The 21,800-nt window shown below is 40.0% G+C and overlaps 1 protein-coding gene and 1 long non-coding RNA gene across 17 annotated transcripts in view; both read left to right on the top strand.

Annotated features, from left to right (window-relative positions):
- The first annotated feature begins 6,023 nt into the window (after positions 1 to 6,023).
- The window catches only part of map7d3 (MAP7 domain containing 3), a 36,410-nt gene continuing 20,633 nt past the window's right edge, over positions 6,024 to 21,800 (top strand). For 9 of the 16 annotated variants that reach the window (XM_036007165.1, XM_031302908.2, XM_031302902.2 and 6 more), the window contains exon 1: positions 7,532 to 7,725. In XM_036007165.1, the coding sequence (XP_035863058.1) occupies positions 7,680 to 7,725 (46 nt within the window). In that variant the 5' untranslated portion in view covers positions 7,532 to 7,679. Of the gene's footprint in view, positions 6,078 to 7,530; positions 7,726 to 21,800 lie in introns of those variants that run through there. The other 7 variants (XR_004105563.2, XM_031302901.2, XM_031302900.2 and 4 more) reach the window with 2 other exon arrangements.
- LOC116052334 lies at positions 15,865 to 17,782 on the top strand. The gene is made up of 3 exons (XR_004105575.2): positions 15,865 to 16,687; positions 16,875 to 17,045; positions 17,228 to 17,782. It is a non-coding gene; the product is annotated as an uncharacterized LOC116052334 (long non-coding RNA).

Genomic DNA, 21,800 nt, shown 5'->3' with positions numbered 1-21,800 from the left:
GAAGACCTCCCCACCCTCTCCCTGTAGTCTCCTGAGTTACTCATTAATCACAGGCAATAAACATAACGAACAAGCATGATAACGTTACAATCATGACTTTATGAAATCTTTGCAAATGTGAATCTCAAAATCCTCCCATTAACACATTTAAGTCATATGTGTTCTGTTCGAATGCACCTGGCTTTTAGTGTCAGAGTTCCAGTGAGAGTTTTAATGGTAATACTAATGATCTAACTGTAACAAGGCTTGACATTTACATACTGCAGGATGTTGAGAAATACTTGACACACACCCTTGTTTGTGTAGATGTTGATGACACAGATGTACCATTACTGTTCCATTATCAAATGGCTTGTCTCTATACACAACAAGCTTTACATGTATTGATGTTATATACAGAAAGCTTCCTTTTTTAGATTCCTTCTTCTAAAAATTGATTTTAATTGACAATAATGGTCATGGCAGTTAAAGCAGAAGATGGCATGATTTGGCATACAACACCATCTGCATAGGTTGCAAGTGCTTGTACAAATGCTGGATATGAAAAAATATCTTGTAAGGTTATATGACTCAGAGAACAGGTGTTTGTGTGTGTGTGTGTGTGTGTGTGTGTGTGTGTGTGTGTGTGTGTGTGTGTGTGTGTGCGTGCGTGCGTGCGTGCGTGTGTGTGTGTGTGCGTGTGTGTGTGCGTGTGTGTGTGTGTGTGCGTGCGTGCGTGCGTGTGTGCGTGTGCGTGTGCGTGTGTGTGTGTGTGTGTGTATGTGTGTGTGTGTGTGTGTGTGTGTGTGTGTGTATGTCAGGTTTGCAAACAGTAAAAGTAATGTTCTTGTTCTACTCTTGTGCTTTACAATTATCCTCAAGTGATAACTGCTCAAACAAATCTAATTGGCTTTTCTGTCATATGATGGCCATGTCTGCCTTGTTCTTGGCTGTCAGTCAGTACAGTCTGTACAGTCCTCAAAGTAAAGCAAGTCCATAGTATAGCCTTCCTTTAAGTCTAACCAATTTAAGCAACCAATCTCTGTTAATAACTCATCCTCTATTGTTACATCTTTTATCCTGTCTGGGTGGTGAATGGTTTGAACAAGTAGGGACGTGGGTTTTTTTTTTTATCTTGTGGCTCCATACTACCACTAAGTGGTCAAACAGTATATTGCAACTGAATGATTTTGTCTGGCAATGTTATGATTCACAACATGAGTCTCACCTTCAGCATGCCCCTCGTCAGTGGAATCTAAGAGAACAAAACAAAACTGATTGTAGTATTAAAGATTTTATTCCAGCCTGAAAACACACTCACACACACAAAGTCTCTTTGTTGGTAACACGTCCGTTAACAAGGGTCTCATTCATGCATTTTAATTCCCTCCCCTCCTCCTTGTCTGAGAGACCAGAGCCAAAACAAGCGGGTTCCCCAGAGGGAATATGAGAAGACCAGGTGTGACGTGAGGCGCTCAGGTGGGAGACCTGAAAGTCTTGTCTTCATTGGTCCACTGGTTGATAGTCTGGTTGGGAACCTCTCCTGCGTCATTAGTAATGTAGAATGAGGGGCATTCCCAAAGATTTTTCCCACCACTTTACCTCTGCTGAATGTGAAGAAGCTTGTACTGTATGAAGGCAAACCAAACTGCCACCGATGAAGGCTGCAAATTAGTAATTAGTCTATGAGGATCATTTAAAACCTACCAAGTACGTTTTTAAGCCTAGCCGTTGAGAAAGTGTAGTTTTTTTGTATCAGCTGTCTTCATATGTGTAATTATAAAATCGTGTTCACAAGTGCATACGTACTTTTTTAGGGTGGCTGTTTCAGTATAGCAAGGAAGAAGAGTAACATACTCCTAAGAGAAGGACCATGGACAGTTTGCAAATGGATGCTTGTCTCTATGCTGCTCTGCTCATGGTAGGTCTGACCTACAAGCAATTTCCTTTTACAGATTTCTAAAACGTTGACTCTCCAATCCTATCATTTCTAGATAGTCATTATTTTTCAGTTTGTAAAAAATAACTAAAACAGTGTCTTAGGAATGGTACTTAAGCACAATATTGAGCTACTTGTACTTTACTTGTATTTTTAGATTATACTACATGATGTGATGTATTGGTCAATGAACAAAATCTGCTTATCAAGCAATTTCCTTTAAGTCCTTAAAGTGTCATTTAATTTTCTTACAAAATAAAAGTGAAAAAAGTGCTGTAGTGTTTTAATGTTTTTAATGCATATGAACTTGTTTCAAGTATTTTTTTTTTATTTCATTTTTCACAATTTTAGTTCAGCAACCTGCCTTATTCTTTCTTCTTTAAACTACAGACACCCTAACCCTAACAATAAAAAAAAACAACACCCTTACTGCAATGACACCAAGGAAAACAAGGTTCTCAGAACCCAGTTATATATATAATTTAAAAAAACACCACCAAAGAAGCCATTTTTCTGCATAACAAGTACTTTTACTTTGACACAAGTACATAGTAAGACTTTTACTTCAATAGTGTGGAATTATTACTTTGGTAAAGGCTCTGAATAATTCTTCCACTGCTGATTATTTTAATTGTGTGGTTCCTCAGGTTTGGTTCTTGCTGGTGCACTCTGAGCCTAGCTGCGATCAGACAGAGTTCTTACACACTAATGGCACCTGTGTTGTATGTCCTGTGTGTGGGCCAGGAGAACAGCTCTCAGAGGTAACACACACATACACACACACACACACACACACACACACACACACACACACACACACACACACACACACACACACACACACACACACACACACATAATACATTACAGTAGCAGCCCCATGTTTTTCTCATTTTATTTTCCTTCTTTTACTTGTCTTGCTACTTTGCTCTAAGTCTATATTGTACATCGTTCTCAGGACTGTGGTTTTGGAGATGGTGGTGAAGGTGTCTGTCTTCTGTGTAAAGAAGGGACATTCAGTGCAGATACAAGTGTTTCTCCATGCATGCGATGCACTCAGTGCAATCTGCTGAACCGCCTGAAGAAGACAGCATGCTCACCTACCAGCAATGCCCAGTGTGGTCAGTGCCTCCCAGGGTGAGTTACATACACCACCAGGCCTAAACATCAGCCACCTGATAAGTGCAAGCATTTGCTTTTGTGTCAAGTGTATGAACGTGGTTGTGTGTACAGGTATTATGAACTCAGGAGCATGACTGGGGAAGTGGAGCTGCCCTGTGTGCCTTGTTACAATCATGACACAGTCCATAAAGAGTGTTTGCTTTTGAAAACTCGAAGCTCTAAAGGAGGTAAGATCCAGAGATAAACCTTATAGGCTGAATGGCAATGTTAATAAGCTTGTACAAACAGTTTTAGTGACTAGTGATTTTCCAGAGACGTTGTCAAGGAAAAGTTATAACTCTAGTTCTCTGACAGAGAGTGCCGTCACTGCGCCCAGGACAAATGTCAAAGAATCAAAAGAGAAGAGTAAGTAACCCTCTGCGGATTTTTACAAACAACTTTTTCGTTTCAACTCATGAATTCAATTTGACTTGACTGTTTGTTTGTTTTTTCAATTAAGGAGTAAAGGAAAAAAAATTCTCCATGGTTCTGATTGGTTCAGCATCAGCTTCCTCGATTTTCCTCATTGCTCTGCTGCTTTGGGCCATCCTTCTGACTGCTGAGAGATTCAGTGAGTTGGACACATGATGTTTGACATTTCTGCTATTTCTCCCCATCTGTCTTTTGCTTGCTTGACTATATTTGGATCATATTGCAATACTCAGAACAGGTTCCTGAGTACTGTCCTGGGCCTGAAGGACTGTTGTCTGCAGATGACCGTCTGTACACACCTTTGTCCAGCCCAATAGAGAGGACAGCCAAACAATCAGGAACCCCTTCACATACATTTGTTTCAGCTCAAGATCCCCTAAGGTGCTTTGCAAATACAACATACTGTTTGATTACTCATTCAAGGGACCTCTATCAGTCATTATATGTCATTATTTACATTCATTTCATCTTTACCCAGAGGCCTGCACTCACTGAGCCATGAGAATGAGGTGCATCCTACTTCTATTGTGATTAATGTCACCACCAACATGAGGCCCTCCAGTCCGAAAGAGGAGATCATCACACCGGAGGAGAAGCAAAGAAGCTATTCCATGGAGGAGGTGAAGTGGTTTAACTTATCATATTGTTAAGAGTCATGGTGCCCAGGCCAGCGAAAGATAAGCATACGCTTTGAAATAAAATGTACTCTAAATCAAATGTGCCGTTGTTGATAAAACATGACTGCAAGATCATTTTAGTTTGACAGTTATTCATACTGGTTTAAGTCCATGTGGTCAGTTTGTCAGCACATAAACCAACAAGAACTGTGTTCACCCAAATGACACACAAAAAAATGAATAAATTGCCCATTGTGGTATCTAACCATGGAGGTAGTTTGGGTTTTATTTGTTGAGGGATTGAGATTTTCCCCAGTGAGATTTCTGCCATCACCCCACAAGGGGGCATGAATAACATTTCATTTGTGGTGAACATGGAAAGCATGGAAAATGACATTTAAAAAAAACTCAACATCAATGTCTCTTTTCAGACGTAAGCCTCAGATCATTCACAGACATCACTGTCAATAGTTTTCATTAAGTTTATTGCCTATGTGTGTTTAGTGTTACAATATGTAAGCAGACCAGAAATCCTGAGCATCTCACCCACAAGTCTGTGAGAGGGTTGGTATGATCTCAAGAGTGAGACGTAAATCAAACACACAATACAATTACTTTTTGAAGATACTGATCACAACACTACTAACCAGGGCTGATTTTCAGTTGCATATTTTGAGATTCACTGAGTCTTCTCTGAATCAGAAATAATGACAAATGCATACAATATCTTCACATTTCAGAAGCTTTAACTAGAAAATACTTTGTATTTTACCTAATAAATTATGTAATTTATTGTCATTTATATATTTTGTATTAATTCAAGCAGTTTCAATACTAACACCATGATTTATTAATTTATTCTGCTCCTGAAAAAAATGACAATGACCTCTTTTCTATGTTAATATTAGATGGAGCAAAAACTTCAGACGATATGGGAAGTGGCTCAAGGTATGTTTGTTTTCCTTTAGTCAAAGTAAGTAAGTGGTCCCTCATTGTATGTGTCCATAATAAATGTTAAGCTGGTTAATCAATTTATGGATGAGTTCAGTTGTTGGCGCTTATCGCTGAAGTCCATGTTGGTGATACTGTTGTGACTCTGTCTAGGTCAAAGTATCGAGATGCTCGACTATGACTCCGTTCAGGACTTGTCTCTGCTGCTTAGCTCTGCTGACAACAGCAACGTGTTGAGGAGACTGGGGCGGTCTTTGGGTGTCCCACCTCAGGTCAACGCTCATCTTCAAGGCTTCCAGGACCTCTTTAAGTACCTGCGCACCTCCACCTACACACTGCTGCCCCAACTGGCACAGGCTGCCGCGCTCTTGCCTAATCCTCAAATTGTTGCTAGGATACACAGAGCTGTGATGAACAAGTGACCACGTCTTAGACCCTAAGGATGTGTTACCATGACTTCAACTGTTATACCGAATTTCCACCGTTACCATGTGGATCCCCCAATAAGGCTAACACTTATTGTTGAGACATAAAGACATTCTTTTTAATATAATTAATTCATTTTGAGTGGAAATACTGCAAATGAAAGTAATACCTCTGACTAAAGAATTATTTTCTACTCCTAATGGTCTATTGTTGTTTGTACTTTATTTGCTTCCATCTGAATAAACTCCTTTTTTCTTATATGTCACATCATTAATGAGCTTGAATATTGAGAGGAAGTCATTCATTGTTCTTTAAGTGTTAAATAACACAATATCCAGGTCACTGCAACTGAACCCTACATGCGGTGTAACTTCCTGTTTACCATGTAAAATAGATGAGAGGCCCTCTGGCTAAAGCATGTGAGACAGACCAGGACAGAGGATACAGTGTTTAGGGCAAGAGAAAGAACATAGAGCCCTGAGAAAATGTTATTCTCTCATTTGGAGAAGTTTGCCAACTGATCATTTTTCCTTGATCTCTAGCTCTGCAGATTCTTCAGCACACTCAATCTGGTAAGGTTTCCATTTTTCCCATCACTATTTTTCTCAAAAGCAAATAAAGAACAAATGTTCGGTTAAGTGTACTGTCTTGTTTCAAACCTTTCTTCCTAACATTGTAACATTGAAAAATATTGTATATCATGAAATAACTTTATTTGTTTAATTGAACCTTCTTGTTTCATGAAAGTATCGTGATTGTTTGATTAATTGGGTCTGAAACATAATTGCTGGTGTTGTCACTATATGTCGTGGATAAACCAGTCTCGCATATTGGATAAACTTATTAGCATGCAACAACTGCCAAATAAACGCTAGGGGGCGCTCTTGGGTGTCATAGCAAATGTGGCTAGTCATATTGAGTATTTTACTAGCGACCCCGTAGATCGTCTATTAGTATGAACAACCACTAAAAGGCACAAATACGGGCACCTTGCACTTTGCACAACGTTAAGTTTCGATTCACAACAAGCTTAATTGGCCAAGTATTGTGTACACATACAAGGAATTTGACTCCGGTTTTTATTAAACACAGTTCCAGTAGAAATAGAGATATAAATGGACATACATTTAAAACCAAGGACAATACAACTGAGCAAAGATAGGTTAAACTAAACATATACATTTTATGATCATTATACAAGTATGCCTTGATTAAAAAAAGTAATGCAAATATAAATATATAGGCTATATATAAAAGCAACAATGACCAACAATATACAATGTCTATAAGTCTAGTGTAAATTGTAGACATAGCCTACAAGTAGTACAAAAAATTATAAATTCAATAAATATTGAATGGATGTACATGAAGTGGGTGGTTATGTAGGCTACACTATGCATGTAAGTCTACAGTAGCCTATATACAATGTGCAGGATTTATTTTTGACAGTGATGATGCGTTCATGTTAAAGCGCAGTGTGTATTTTAAACTGTAAATTTATAATTTATAATTTGTAGGTCAGTGGATGTTTTAGTTTTACAGGGTCATATATGTTTACATATGCCTTATGTTAACTGTTAACCGAGTAACGGTCTGTGGAAAGAAACTGTATTATTATGTGATTAAAAGGAAATATAAAGGCTCTGCAAAATGCTTTAGCATCTCCTGTGTAATGCAAATTTCTGGAAGTTGACGTGGAAGAGTTCACATGTCGAACACCATGTTTAAAGTTTTTACTGTGAGCTCTTGAGCTCTCCACACACAAACCAAAAATAATTTGAAAATATTGAGGTCAAATCATTTCTCCTTACCAGTAATACGTTTAACATTTTATTTATTTATTTATTATCCAACAGTTTATTATATGTTAATATTACTTTCGAAAACGTTTTTTTTTTTTAAATGAATGTAAGATATTTGTAGCTGACCTGTCTGAAAACTTTCCATTCACACAGCAGCTTTTTGAATGCTTTGTTTATTACATAGACTGCTAATATTTACAGTCAATGGTTCATCCGCGCTTTGTTGGTTTCCGGGAACGGGTCAGAGTGAGACCTCGTTTCGTCGCACCCTGTCTTTGATGTCCACGTCCCCGTGGTGTCCGAGTTTTACCGGCTGCGATGTGTTACGCGCCCCTGCTTTAGAAAAAAACAGAGAAGGAAAACTTCATAGAAATGGCGGAGGGTGCTACGACTCTCAAAGGCTTGCGAGCCCAAATGGGTAAGAAAACTCTTGGCAGTCGTGGTTATTTTTTGACCCAGTTGTGTCTTACAATGTAGTAATAACTTTTTAATGTTTGCTGCCAACTGCCGCCACTAACAGGGTTATTTGAACGTATTGTAACGCGACCAGCTCGCCGGGCTAGTAACGTTAGCTCGCTGTACGGTTATCTGCTGACAATGGATGCGGAAAATCTGCAACTTCCCGCATTAAACGTTGTAAATTGGATTTGATTTTCCCATCCTAGCGGAAAGCTTACGTATATTGATAACTTGCGGTAAAAGCTAAACGATTTGAAGTACTTGTAGTCAACGTTATCAAAAGTTGTAACGTTATATTGTAGCCTGAAAGCCGGTTGACATATCACGACTTTAACGTTACTTGCCTGGCGCCTAGCTCACCTAGCTTTGCTTTAGCTTTGCTTCACCGCATTTAATCACGTTGTCTAACGAAGTGCTGCTGTGTGAATAATAATTATTTGACTAGCTAGCTAGATAGATACACTCTAAATGCTAGGTAAACGAAGCTAACTGCTGTGTAACTATGATTCGTCAGCAGCTTAGCTAACGATGCTCATCACTTGGGGATTATTGTCAAAAGTGATCATCTGCTTATCAGGAAGAGTTCAGGAAGCGCTTTTCTGTGCATGTCTTTTGTGTAACGTTAGTTGACAGCGATCTGAGTTGATGCCTGCAGTACTAGAAACCAACAGAAACAACTTATTTTTCTAGCCACGGATCAGCCGGTTCACAGTAGCTACTTTAGCAGTTTTGTAGCTTCCTGCTCTAAACTCCTCGTATCTTAATACAAAAGTGGTCTTTTCGCCTCTATATCCATTGGACAAATATACCTATTTGTTGACATATGGCATTACCCCCCTCCACTCTCTAGGGAGGATAACCATAACAATGTCTGACCTGAATTTGAGATAAAGCTGGAGTGTCAGACACACAGCTCTGATAAGGTCTGCATAGTTGCTTTTTTGAAATATCATGATGAAGTGATAAAGGAGTCTTGGTTGGACCAGCAACCCCATGTCACAAACGTTGCATTTTTGTAAATAGTACTATGTAGGCCAACTGCAGCAGCAAAGTCTCTATCAATGCTTCTCATCCATGCCTCAGCTGGCCCCTTCCAGACGTACATGGATGTTTACTGTGTCTGCATCTGTGGGCATGAATGCACAGTTTGTTATGACTCGAGCTGCAGTTGGGCTGACAGTTTTTTTTTTTTGTTTTAGGGTAAGAGGGAGTTTTCTGCATATCCAGTGTGGGTGTAGGCATGTTTTACCCCTGGCAACAACTGGACCGTATTTAGTTCAGAATCTTCCTGTTTCCCTTAACTTTCGGTATCTGGAATTTACATCCAACTCTGTGGTTTTATGAAAGTATCAACAATTTTTAGAGTTATGTGAAATTTAGGAATCCTGGCATTGTGAGCAATACAAAGATGTCAGTTTGCTCGACCTTCAGCAGAGGACTGACAATAATAAAATAATGTTAGGAATCTAGCTCATGTGCATGGTCATTTCCACAAGAATGTGAGCAAGGATAAAATGTACCCTGCTATTATGAAGGGAGATCACACTACTGCAAGTCACACTGCAAGGTTATCCTGATCCTGGCTCAGCAATTGCTGCTGCAGAATTAAAAGCATGAGAAGTATTTCTGAACTGGTTGGATTTAACCAAAGGAGGAAATGGACCAGCCTCAATTTCAGTGTGTAGTTTCCTGGATCTGTCCACTTAGCTTTGCTCTTCTAGCACAAATGCCCCACCTCTTGTTTTATTTCAACCTTTTCAGTTGGCTGGTGGGACGTGTTACAGTATAAGCGTGTGCACACACCAGAGATTTGAATAGCAAAACATGTTAATTTGTATAGGCTTGATAACTAAGTTCAGTCTATCGTCAGAATAGTTTTGTTCATAAGGCATCAGTTGGTATGTTTACATATCATACTTTTTTTTGTTTTTGTGGATTGTTCTTGCTTTCTCTTATTTCACATTACATACCTGTATGCACATACATGAGTTCCCTGCCAACTTTGGCTGGAAATTTGGGGTTTTGAGAATAAATTCCCCTTTAGAATCAGATCCAGAGTGTCCAATTATTGAAAGTTGATTTTCTCTTGCAACTACATAATACTGGGAAGCACACAACGTTTGATGTAATGTGGTACTTGAGCTACAGACATCAAAAAGTTAAGTTGTGTGAATTAGGGTTGTAATAGGTAACAGCATTTGTCACACATTGTTGGATGTTTGGTTCGGCGCTCTTGGTTCTAACTTGTTTGGATTTGGTAAGGCCTATAAACCAAATAATTACAGGTGTAATAGACTTATAGAGTCCAGCCTAATTACAGTCTATGTTTTGGCATGTAACTAGAAATTCCAGAATGCTTGTAATTTATTGATAAATGTTGTAGTATTTAAATGTTTGGTATATATTTGTAATCTGCTGTTTTCATGTAGAGAGTTGACCATATTTTTTCTCAACAGAGATTGTTTAAATAAAACTAACTTAACACTATAAACCTTTACTGTAAGTAGGCTACTATGTTTGAGCCCCCAATGCCTTTACTATAATGAAATAGACAAAAGAGTCAAGCAAGAACTGGATTGATAATGCATTTGTATATGATCAGATATTTAATGCCCATCTCCACAAGAGAAAATGGTCCACCTGGAAGAGGAGACTCCCTAGGAAACTGGGATGTGTCATCATTATCCTGCTAGTACTGCAAATAGCCAAGGCTTACCTTTGCATGAATAGGTCCTGAGTAATCCCATAGAAGATCTAGTGTGTTTGTGCATGCATGTGTGTGCATGTGCACGAGCGTGCATCAGCAGTACGATCTGAGGACCTGAAATCTTGAGCCAGTGATGGGAAGCTCTGTGTGCCATAGATGGCCAAGAAGGTTAATGATTTTATTGAAGCCATGTACTACACAAGGCAGTTTCACTGATTTTGGACAAGAATTATCAAAATAAAAGGAACTAATTGCTGGTTGGAGTTGTTCTGATCAGTTAATTCATCTATTATAGTGTTTGATTGGAGTCTAAAGTCCCTACATTCTTTTTGTACTCAGTGTCTGGCTTATAGTTGTCCACCCTTGCATTAAGCAGCGCAGACACTTCCTGTGCAACAAGCTACTTAATTGTACCATGCAGGGCTCATTAAAAGCTGTAGTTGGAAAGAGGGACAGAAGAGAGTCCTAACCCACTCTTGGTTCCCCACTATACCAGCATTGTCTCTGTGACAGAACCTGTAAAAAGTATGTCTAAAGATCTTGCTTGTTATTTTGAACTAGCATTTGATCAGTGTTAGCATTCAACTAGAAGTGTTATGATGTAATACAGGCAGCCAGTTTCCTGTTAAATGTTATTTTCTGGTCTACAGAGCCAGGTCATCACCAGCCACCCTGGTGGTCTTTACTGCTGCCACAATAACTCCGCAGCATGCAGGCTGGACCACATCTAATCAATATGTATATGTGCTGCATTCAGAATGTTTTTCCAGTGTTTTTTGAGTTGCTTCTACTACCCCAAACTGCTGGATGATGTTGTAATCAGTATCATAATAGCTGTACAAATACTGTATATTCAATAAATATGTCACAATATTACCAACCAGATTAATTACAGATCATACATCACATTAAACTACATGATGACTTTTGTGATGAGCAGATGATGAGTGAGTGGAAATGGTGTTGTCCGCCCTCTGCAGACTGGATCTTTAACAATATCCAACACTAGAAGCAACACGTACCTAAACAATTGATTATCTAGCTCTGATAATGTCATTGATCAGCCTGTTGTATTATTAGTGCCCAGTTGAATTACTAGTGGTTTTGTCTAGGGCTGAACGATGCATCGAATTTTCATCGTCATCGCGATATGAACTAGCGCGATGAACACATCACAACAGACAGCCTGACACGATGAATAAGGGAAAACAGTTTACACACTGAGACGACGTGAAGCGTAATACGTCTCCATAGCAGCAGGCGGCGCTGCTCTGTATTGTTTCCATTAACAGTCTGATTATTTCACAGAAAATGAAAACCGGCAGCTGATTGGACGAACGCGTCACGTGGTTCTTTTTTCTCCGGAAATTCACAGCCAGACTGTCATGGCGTCTCGTTCAGAATACGATCTCATATTGTACTAAAATAGTTCACCGAAACGTGTTTCTGAAAACATTTTAAGAGAGAAATAGGCCGTGCAGTTGCTGAATCTGTCATCAACAAAGGTCAGTTTAAAAGATTTTCGTCGAACCTTAATTTCTTATAGTTATAATGCCTCATTTATGTGTAATTTGTTCAATAAAAGCATGTCAAAAATTATTTATTTGATTTCTTTATTCAGTGGGAATAGGCTATTCAATGTTTAGGTTCGCAAAGAACCTATTAAAGCACTAAGACATGGGAACAGTATTCACATTTGAATATTTATCGCAAGTCATATCGTCATCGCAATATTAAACAATGTTATCGCACATCGCAGCTTTTCCTCATATCATGCAGCCCTAGTTTTGTCCCTTTTAACTTATTGAAGCGTTTAGCCGAGTCTGTCGATGGCAGTAGCAACTATGTATGTTAATGTGTGCAAATCTCCATAGTGATGGAGTGATGAGAGACAGCTCCTCTGATTGGCTCTTTTAATTTCTATGAGCACACCTGGCTCTTTTGAGTTCCGTTGGGTCATTTAAGCACTTGATACACTGGATATTATAGCCAATGATTTAACGCATACACAGTCTTCAGCTTAACATTTGTTACCTACTCAGCTCCTTTGCTTTCCTGTCTGCGTTTACTTCCCTCTAAAGACCAGAGAATGCAGAATGAAGTCCAAAGCCTGTCATGTCATGTAAGAAGGTCTTTTGTGTTCTCAACTAAATTGTTTACGGTGTTTTGTGCAAGTTAATACTGTTTGAGCTGCCCCTTGATAGATTTTATCCTAAATCTACCGCTTATGGATTATTATATCTGCATCATGTCATTCACAAGGTGTTACTGTTGATATACTGTATATTGTACAGCCTGTACAAATCAGTTCTCTCTATTTAGCTATGAATCATCTCATGTCAGAGTCCACGCCTACCTTGATACAGGCCTAAGCATGGTTGAGAAGCTCTTCATCCTGAGCTGCAGTGTGTATCACTTAGCAACAGTTACCCTGTTACACAGGGTGCTTGGCATTTATTAATTTAATCTTTTTTGGCTTTATATGAAGGTGGAGAGAAACAGGAGAGGTTGGGGAAAAGAGTAAGATATGATTATGGGCTAGGTTCAAAGCCAGGACATATCGGTTACATCATGAGCTGCACTACTGATCCCTGAGCCATCAAGATACATTATATATTTTTTTCTGTTAAATGTTTGTGTGTTTGTGATTCATTAATTTCCTAGAATTAGATGGCTTTTTCCTCTGAATATAGATCAGCTTCTTTAGCCCACAGTGCCCCGTCTGCTTTTCCTGTCTATTCTCTTGAGTAAAGGAGAATGTTTGTGTTGCCAGAAGGTTAATAGCAGTTTCATCAGTGCACGATTAATTTCTTTCACGCACCATAGCATGCTAAATAAATTGTTTGCCTTGAGGTTTGTGTATTCTTTGTGTTATTGTATGATTCTGACTACATATACAATCTCATGGCACAGAATTGGTGACTGATTAATTCAAGTAATTAGTTACTCTTTTGTTTCATAAAATAGCTTAAAAGTGCAGTCAAATCATAGCCATTTGTCTTTATTTACCCACCGTTTAAGCTTTGTTTACTTGCATGAGACACTGTTGCGCGGCCCTCCGCAGATGACGCAGGAGCTACAAGCATGCACAGAGGCGTTTTGTGCGTAACGATTGTTAGTTGCAGTATTCTCCAAAACGCCAGGCGGTATACAAATTAAACATTCTGTGAATAATCCAGAAGTCAACTAGTGTAGAAAGAGAGGAAGTTAAGTAGGCTGCAGTAGTACAGTAGTAAACACAGATGTACCGCCAAACATCGCATTTGCATACTGCAATTATTAACGTTACTGTTGCTTACCTCCAAGTCGAAATTATTGTCCGCCTCTAGATGTTTAACGAACACTCTTTCCATGAGACAGTTTTTTTAGCTTTGACAAAGCGATCTCTCATGTTTTTCCACACCTCTAGCAAAATGCCCCTTATCTTTTCCCAGTGTGGTGCCTAAGGTGCTAAGCCTCTTTAATACATGAAGAAGCATACAGATGTTTGTAGGCAAACCTAGTCGGCCGGTCTTCTCCTAGGCATCCATGTTTAAATGAAAGCGCAGAGCGTGCCTACGCCTAGTTACAAAACTTTAGAGGTGGACAACCTAGCTATGCGACAACTTTTGGAGCCTTCGCACTGGACGCGGAACACGTGATGGCGTCACTTTTTTGTGCAAGCCCACACACCGGGGACACTACAGCGAGCATAAACCTAGCTTAACACTAGAACGGCCATGACGGTCATTTTGACCGTTTTGAAATTTATATGTGTAATAACTTTGCTAAATAAAAAAATACAATCCTGCTGCTGCCTGACTTTTCCTAAAAGAGTCTGCATTTTAATTTAAAATTGTTTTTATATACATTACACAAAAGGCAAAGAAAATACAATCACTTTTACCTATTTCGGCCATATACGGTCATATTGACCAGATTTTCGCGGTATTGTTTTTAATTTTTCAGTTTAAGATGCATCTCGGTTGCTTAGTAACTACCATAGTCTCTGTCAGAGAAACGTAACTAGCGGTCTCGAGTAACAAGTGTGGGCATCACCGATGGGCCGAAGGCAAAGCCAGAGTCGGTAACGTAGGCTACTACGGCGTAGATGGACTCAGTTCTGAATCAGAAGGCAAACACCGGGCGCTCGCTCTGTGAAAGGCGCGGAACACGTAGATGGCCGGTAGCTGTCTACGTGTTCATATAACTTTATACATCCTCGAACTGGCTGGAATCATTGCACACATCCTCTCCAAGGAGTGCACCAGCAGTAAAATTGTCCGGAGAAGGTTTATGCAGCAACTGGCAGAGCAGCTGAGAGCGGAGTTTATGGAGGAAAAAAGGGCAGCGGCACACGGTCCGAGCAGCGCTGCGCACCGCAGCAGACACCAAAACGGAGGCAGTGCCAGGTTAGGTTACAGCTAAATGTTCAAATAAGATACTTTTAATTGTTATTTGGCTATTATGAATTAAGTTAAATGAATTTCCACACCATATTTTTCAGAATATTAATGTATGAAATAATTACGGTTTACGATGCCATGATATGAATTATTGAAACACGTATTACTACTCAAATGTATAATTAAACTCGTTAAAATGTACATTTCGGTGTTATTACGTTTTTCTAAAGATATCCTAACACAATACATAATACAATATGCAATTAGGTATTTATCATGAGAGATTATAGAGTTTGGAACCTGGCGGTCAAAATGACCGGTCACGGCAGTTCTAGTAGTTATGGAATTCCGGCACTTCTAGTGTTAAGCCTAGTCACCAGTGGGATTGAAGAAGGGAGTCTGAGACCAGTACACTTCCACTTGGCATTAGCTGCAGACTTTGACCCTCATAAGCTTCTTTGACTGGAGAGCATTGATGCTGCTGCAGAATACAGATAGTGCATGATTACCTGTCAGCTGCTTTGTCCAGCTCCTTGTTCAGCTACTTTGTCATGTTTCTTATTTTTGCTTGTCTGCACTCATAAATCTTCCTTTGGTTCGATGGCGCAAACAAAGCATACTCGATAGTGAACAAATGTTATCTCTCAATTTGTCGGTGTTACTTCATGTAAGAAAGGCCCTTTGTCCCCTCTGCTTTACAGAGAGTAAGGCAGTAGAGTGTATTTCCATACAAACAGGATATGCACGCCATGCTGTACTCTGTGAAACCATGATCAGTGCCTGTGGTGGGCACAGCATGAGTGTTTTCCACGCCTTCATGTAACCATTTCAATTCACTATGGCTGCTTCTTTTAAAGACAAATGTCTATATCTTACCTTGGTGGCAAATAAGGCTGCCATTCCTAAAGCTGGTTTATAAAGAAAAGCCTTCCACTGATTTAGTTTGTTGAGTGTGTTTGGTGTTATATGGGCCTGTCCCAATACCTCCCCTTCCCCTAGATTTTTTACTTTAGGGAGCAAGGGGAGTGCTATTTTCCCCTTAAAATCAACCTCGGACCTCATCATCATGAGGTCCGATGCAGGCTTAAAATGAAGTGGGAGATGAAATTGCCCAGGATACCTTCCGAACTCAGCGAGCCGGCCAAATATTTCAACCAAGATGGCGGACACCGCTGGAAAGGAACAATTTAATTGTAAGTATATATTTGCAAATAAGCATGTTAAAATTTCGAAATATGTTGGAATGTGTTAGTTTGATGCACATCCAAAGGACAGTTGAGTTTTGAACACTAATGTTAGAAAATATCTCATGAAGCTAGCTAACGGGAAAGTTTACGGGAAAGTTTACGGGAAAGCTAACGGGAAAGTTCTCGTCAGTTCTAATGACCGTTGCTCTGTTACAAACCGGATCATGCATGCAACAGTAGGCTGTCCCGGTTTCATTCAGAGTACTCCCACTAGCATATTAAATGGATACTTGTATCATGATCATAACTGGGATAGTTATGTACATGTAAACACACTCGTCAGATCGTATTGACCATTCAAAAATCTGTCTTGTTCTCTCTTGTTGATTTGCAATTCACTAAAAGCTGCAACTGATGTCTTATATTTAAGGGACTGTGGAGCAGACCTTTGGCCACCCTCATGTCCCGGGACACTCCTCAGGGCACTACTAACAGGACAGGACAGTTTTTGCTGCCACTGCTTCTCGCTATTCATCATATTTGTATGTTTATAAGAAAGCAGTGAAAGACCTGGGCCTGGAAGGAAAAATTACAGGAGAGAAGGCAAGCAAGAAGTGGGAGAATCTAAAGAAGCGGTACAAGGTAATTCTTTGGATAGAGATCTGTTTCATGTCTTCATCACCTAAAGATCAAAATGAGATCAAAAACCACTTTAAATCATATTTTTTAAACCACTTTAAATCATATTTTAAAAATGTTGCTCCCTCTCTCTCTCTCTCTCTCTCTCGTGTGTGTGTGTGTGTGCATGCGTGTGTGGTTGCTATTGTAGGACCTGAAACAACCAAAGACGGTCTCAGGTACAGACAGCGGCGAACAAACTGTATCCAACTGGCGATACTATGAGGCGATGCATGCCGTTTTGGGGGGAAGGCCAGCGATAGATCCTCCGGTGATTGTGGCCTCTTTCAAGCCGGCAGAGGACCCCACAACATTGTTAATGGTAAGTTGATAGGAGTAGGAACTATCACATTTTCAAAAATATCCTATAACTGGTGCAATACTGATGCACATACCCCCCCCCCCAGGCCATTGTCACACCCCAACACGAATGTGAACCCCCCGAGGAAGACATCTCTGCCTCTGCCTCTCAGCCTGGATCTACTCTTCCTCCCACCGCCCCAGTTCATCCCACTACATCAACCACTACTCGTCCCCCGACCACTCCAGCTACTCCAGCCGCCACAACCCCATCATCTCCAAGAAAGAGGAAGAGAGGCAGTACTGTCGTTGTGGATTACCTTAAAGCAGAATCAGTTAAGGAGCAGAAAAGGAAACAAGGAGGCAGAGGAGGAAACAGAGGCCAAAACGGAGAGGTTTTTAACCCTCTTTGAAAAACTTGTGGACAAAATGCCCGAAAAATTGTTCTGTTGTGGTTCTTTTGTGTTCAGATGTTAAAATGTTCAATATTGAATGTGCAATATTTTTATTTATTTATAAATTCTCAGTTAAGTGTTCAGCACTGTTTTTATTTAAATTGTTCGTTTTTTTATATTGAGGTGTTCGTTTTTTGATCAGTGCAGTTTTTCAATAAACCTTTTCATGGGTTAAAGAAAATGTGAGTGTTAGGTTTTGACCAGTCATCATACCAATACACCAATTGCATGTCTAGATCATTATAAAAGAAACCATCACCAACATGTTGTCAAAATAAAATTAAGTTTAATAGAAATTTAAAAAATGAACCATATGTCCACAATAGAACAGCACAAAAGAACATGTTCATGTAAAAAACACCCTCAGAGTGTTGAACTATTTACAATTTTCATCAGAATTTTCTAATGAGTGGCTTGTGCGTAGATCAAGGCAGCAAGCTTGTCCCTTGTGGCATTCCCTGGTGTTTCGTGTGCTTCAGGAGCTTCTTGTAGGGGGGGTTCTGGGTCCAGGATGTCCAGTGCCACATCATTGTCTGGTTCCAGGACATCTCCATTGTCAATGCAAACATTGTGCAGGAAGGCACAGGATGCTGTGACCTGGGGTGTAAATGTAGGACTGACCTCCAGGGCCCTGAAAAATGTGGACCTCCAACGAGTCTTCATAATGCCAAAGGCTCTCTCCACAATGGAACGTGCCCTTGATTGATTGTAGTTAAATTTTCTTTGCTCCCGACCATTCACAAATTCCCTATATGGAGTGATGAGGCAGATTGGTGTCTACAAACAAGGATATCCACCATCTCCCAGGATAAAGTATCCATTGGGTGGATACTTTCTGGCCAGATAAAAGTAACTGTTTTTAAGATGCGTGTGTCGTTTACGGAACCCGGATAGCCTACAAAAACATCCAGGAACTTTCCAGTAGAGTCACAGATGGCTTGCATATTTATTGAGTAAAACCCTTTGTAGTTGAAATAGTCCAGGCAATGATGTGATGGGGGCTTGATTCTTATGTGACAACCATCAATAGCACCAACAGCGTTGTTGAGGAGGGGTGTTCCAGAAAGCTGGGCAAATCCATCAGCCACAGTGTCCAGGTCCGCAGCCTTCGGAAAGGCGATGCCTCTATGGAGATTGTCCCAAATGAACTATGCCACCTTGTGTATAATCCTGTGAACAGTGGATTTGGGCACACTGAAAACCCGCGACACCACACGATAGGAAAGTCCGTGGGCAAGCCAATAGACGTAGATCAGGACTTCAAAATCATTCCCCCAGCCATGGTCCTGCTCTCTCTGCATCAGGGGCTGCAGAGCACGCATGGCCCACCTACTTAAAGGAGAATTCCGGTCGATTTCAACACGTAGCTCTGTTGTTTGGAAATTTGGAGCTGTCAGTAGCAAGAAAAACTAAAACAATTGGTGCTGCCTACACCGAGTTATCCTCCTGCTTAGCGTTAGCACCCAACAGGCTTAAACAGGGCAAGTTTTAAACGTGTTTTTAGCCTCTAAACATGGTCGAAATGTCATTACAAGTGCCTACCCATGTGCAGTGATTCCTTCCGAGGGAACACAGCAAATTTGACTGGAATATTGGATTGTATGAGTTCGACAATCGACTAGTGTGGACTTGACCGGAAAACAGGAAACAAACAGAGGTATGTGCATTGGCTGGATTAACACAACTTTTATGCCTTTCTGTCACATCTACTCTATCCGATTGTTTTCGGTTTTTTTGCTACTGCTAGCACTCCAAATTTCCAAACAATAGAGATACGTGTTGAAATTGACCGAAATTCTCCTACAGCATCCCAGAGGAACTGAAACAGGGATCTGTGGTAGGAAATCTCGCCAAAGATCTGGGTTTGGGACTATCTGAGATTTTTTAACTTAAGCTGCGTGTCGCCTCTGAGGCTGGTGAGCAGTATTTCAGTGTGGATGCGGGGAAGGGCGAGCTGGTGGTGAATGACAGAATAGACAGAGAGGCTTTATGCGGACAAAGCGCCAGCTGTGTGTTGCCTCTGCAGGTTGTAATTGAAGACCCATTACAACTTTTTCGTGTTGAGGTAGAAATACAAGACATTAATGATAATGCGCCTACGTTTCCATCAAATGATATCATGTTGGAGGTGGCGGAATCTACGGCTTTGGGGGTTCGTTTTCCATTAGAAAGCGCCCTTGACCCAGATGTTGGCAGTAATTCATTAAAGTCATACACTCTCAGTAAAGATGAATGTTTTACTATTAGAGTGAAAGAAGTTGCCGGCGGAAGGAAAGTCCCTGAATTGATTTTGGCAAAACATTTAGATAGAGAGAAAAAGGCTGTTCATAAGCTTTTGTTGACAGCTCTAGATGGAGGCAACCCAGTTAGATCAGGGACCACTCAGCTCTCTATTAGAGTACTTGACAACAACGATAACGTCCCATCTTTTGAGAAAACGTTGTATAAATTATCTATTAGTGAAAATGCTGCAGAAGGTGCATTAATAGTTCAAACAAAAGCGACTGACATGGACGATGGTCAAAACGGAGAGATAGAATACACATTCGGCGCACACACATCAGATATTATATAACACTATCCACAATGTTACTGCTGCAGCTTCCTGATTTCCCAAACTACAGAGCGAAATCACAGAACGTGCTTGCGTTAATAGGAATTTGCGATTACTCGTTATTAACGCATTCATTTTGACAGCGCTAATTAAACTTTCTGGCAAAATTACTGTTATTATCAATACATTACATACTTATGTAAACCTGTCTCTTTTAGAAAGACCAGACTGCTTCCACAAGTTTATTTATGGTACTACTAAGCACATGTACTTTACATCACCACTATTGTTGTGGGAATGAAGTAAAAATGTGCGGATTGTTAAGAAAGTTCTTATATCTGAGTTTTAAAACCCCCCACTGTTTCAATATTATTTGTTTGATGTAGTGTCACAAAAAAGCCAATCCAATGTTGACCAAATGTACATACAGCACAAAAGTACTGCTTCTCCCTCATCTTTCAGAAGGGAGACAAGATCAGAATTGCCAACTACTCTTGTAGTTTTGTTAATCTTTCCAAAACTTTCTGCAGCTGCAGTGTTTTCAGATCTGCTCTTCTTTGCCATAAATAGCCTCTAAATAGGGGTTGGTATATGTAATTTTATTTCGCAATATCGATATATATTGTGATACAACTACAAATTAATATTGTAGACTTCTCGCTAGATTTAGCGAGTTTTTAGACCCTCTTAGCTTATTATGCAGGCAGTAAGTAGAGGAAGGGGGGGCTGCCTGCAGGCTGCAGCGGGGAGTCGAGACGGCGGAACAGGAGCGGGTCTTACAGGTCTTATAATACATCCATGAATGGAAGTGGATGGCTAGCAGAAACAAAGCTCCTTGGCAAAAATGGATACATAAAAGGGTCTTTTTAATGGCAAGTTGAGTTTCAAAGCAGTTCCAGATGGTTCTCTCCACACGACTAAAGTTATTCACTAAATATTTACTGTCGATGTGAACTGAGTTCACAAAGGAATCGTCGAGTCTCAAATACCACTTGAGCATTAAAAACTTGAAAAAAATATCCCTTTCAAAGTTTTAGCCTTTCAAAATTTAGAACAGATAAAAAAATGTGCGCTTGATCGTGATTAAAAAATGTAATCAATTGACAGCCCTAGTATTAATATATGCAAATAGCAATTCTTATTTTTTTTATGGTAATGGCAACAGTATGGTTTTATGTTTGTATGTTAGTGTTGGAGACAGTGAGAAGTGTTCATCAGTAATGTGAATATCACATGATGACTGACCATCGTTTTGCCTCTTTGTCAGCTGTTCTGTAATGCTGAATACATACTGACACAGAAGGACAGAGAACGGGCTGATACCAGGGCGCATAAAGCTTGATCATGTCCTCGCTGTTTCCTTCTTTCCTGCCCCTGTATCTCCTAATTTTTTTGGCTAAAGAACGTGCTATTGACCCCTTGTCTGTACTGCCACTATCTGAAATTGCTCGATAGTCTATGGGTATTGCAGTGTATTGCATGCACACTGACATCTTCCCCCTATGTGGTGCTAGAAAAGAAAAGTAAAGTTGTTAAAAACAGTTTACCACAAGCACAGGATGACAAATGAAATTTGTCCTATATTTTTTTTTTTTTTTTATTATATATTATTATGATTTTGTTTTATGGAGTAGTTGCATATCCCTGGGCATATAAGCTGAATACCAGGAAGCTCACAAGGGTTTGATTCCAGATATGTTTCTCACAGCAGCCCATTCCTCCGAGCAGTGTATGGCTGGCTACAGGGTTGACCATGAGTGGGGGGGTT

The sequence above is a fragment of the Sander lucioperca genome, chromosome 1 (genome assembly GCF_008315115.2).
Source record: "Sander lucioperca isolate FBNREF2018 chromosome 1, SLUC_FBN_1.2, whole genome shotgun sequence".
Lineage (NCBI taxonomy): Eukaryota > Metazoa > Chordata > Actinopteri > Perciformes > Percidae > Sander > Sander lucioperca.
This window is presented reverse-complemented; position numbering and strand designations above follow the sequence as displayed.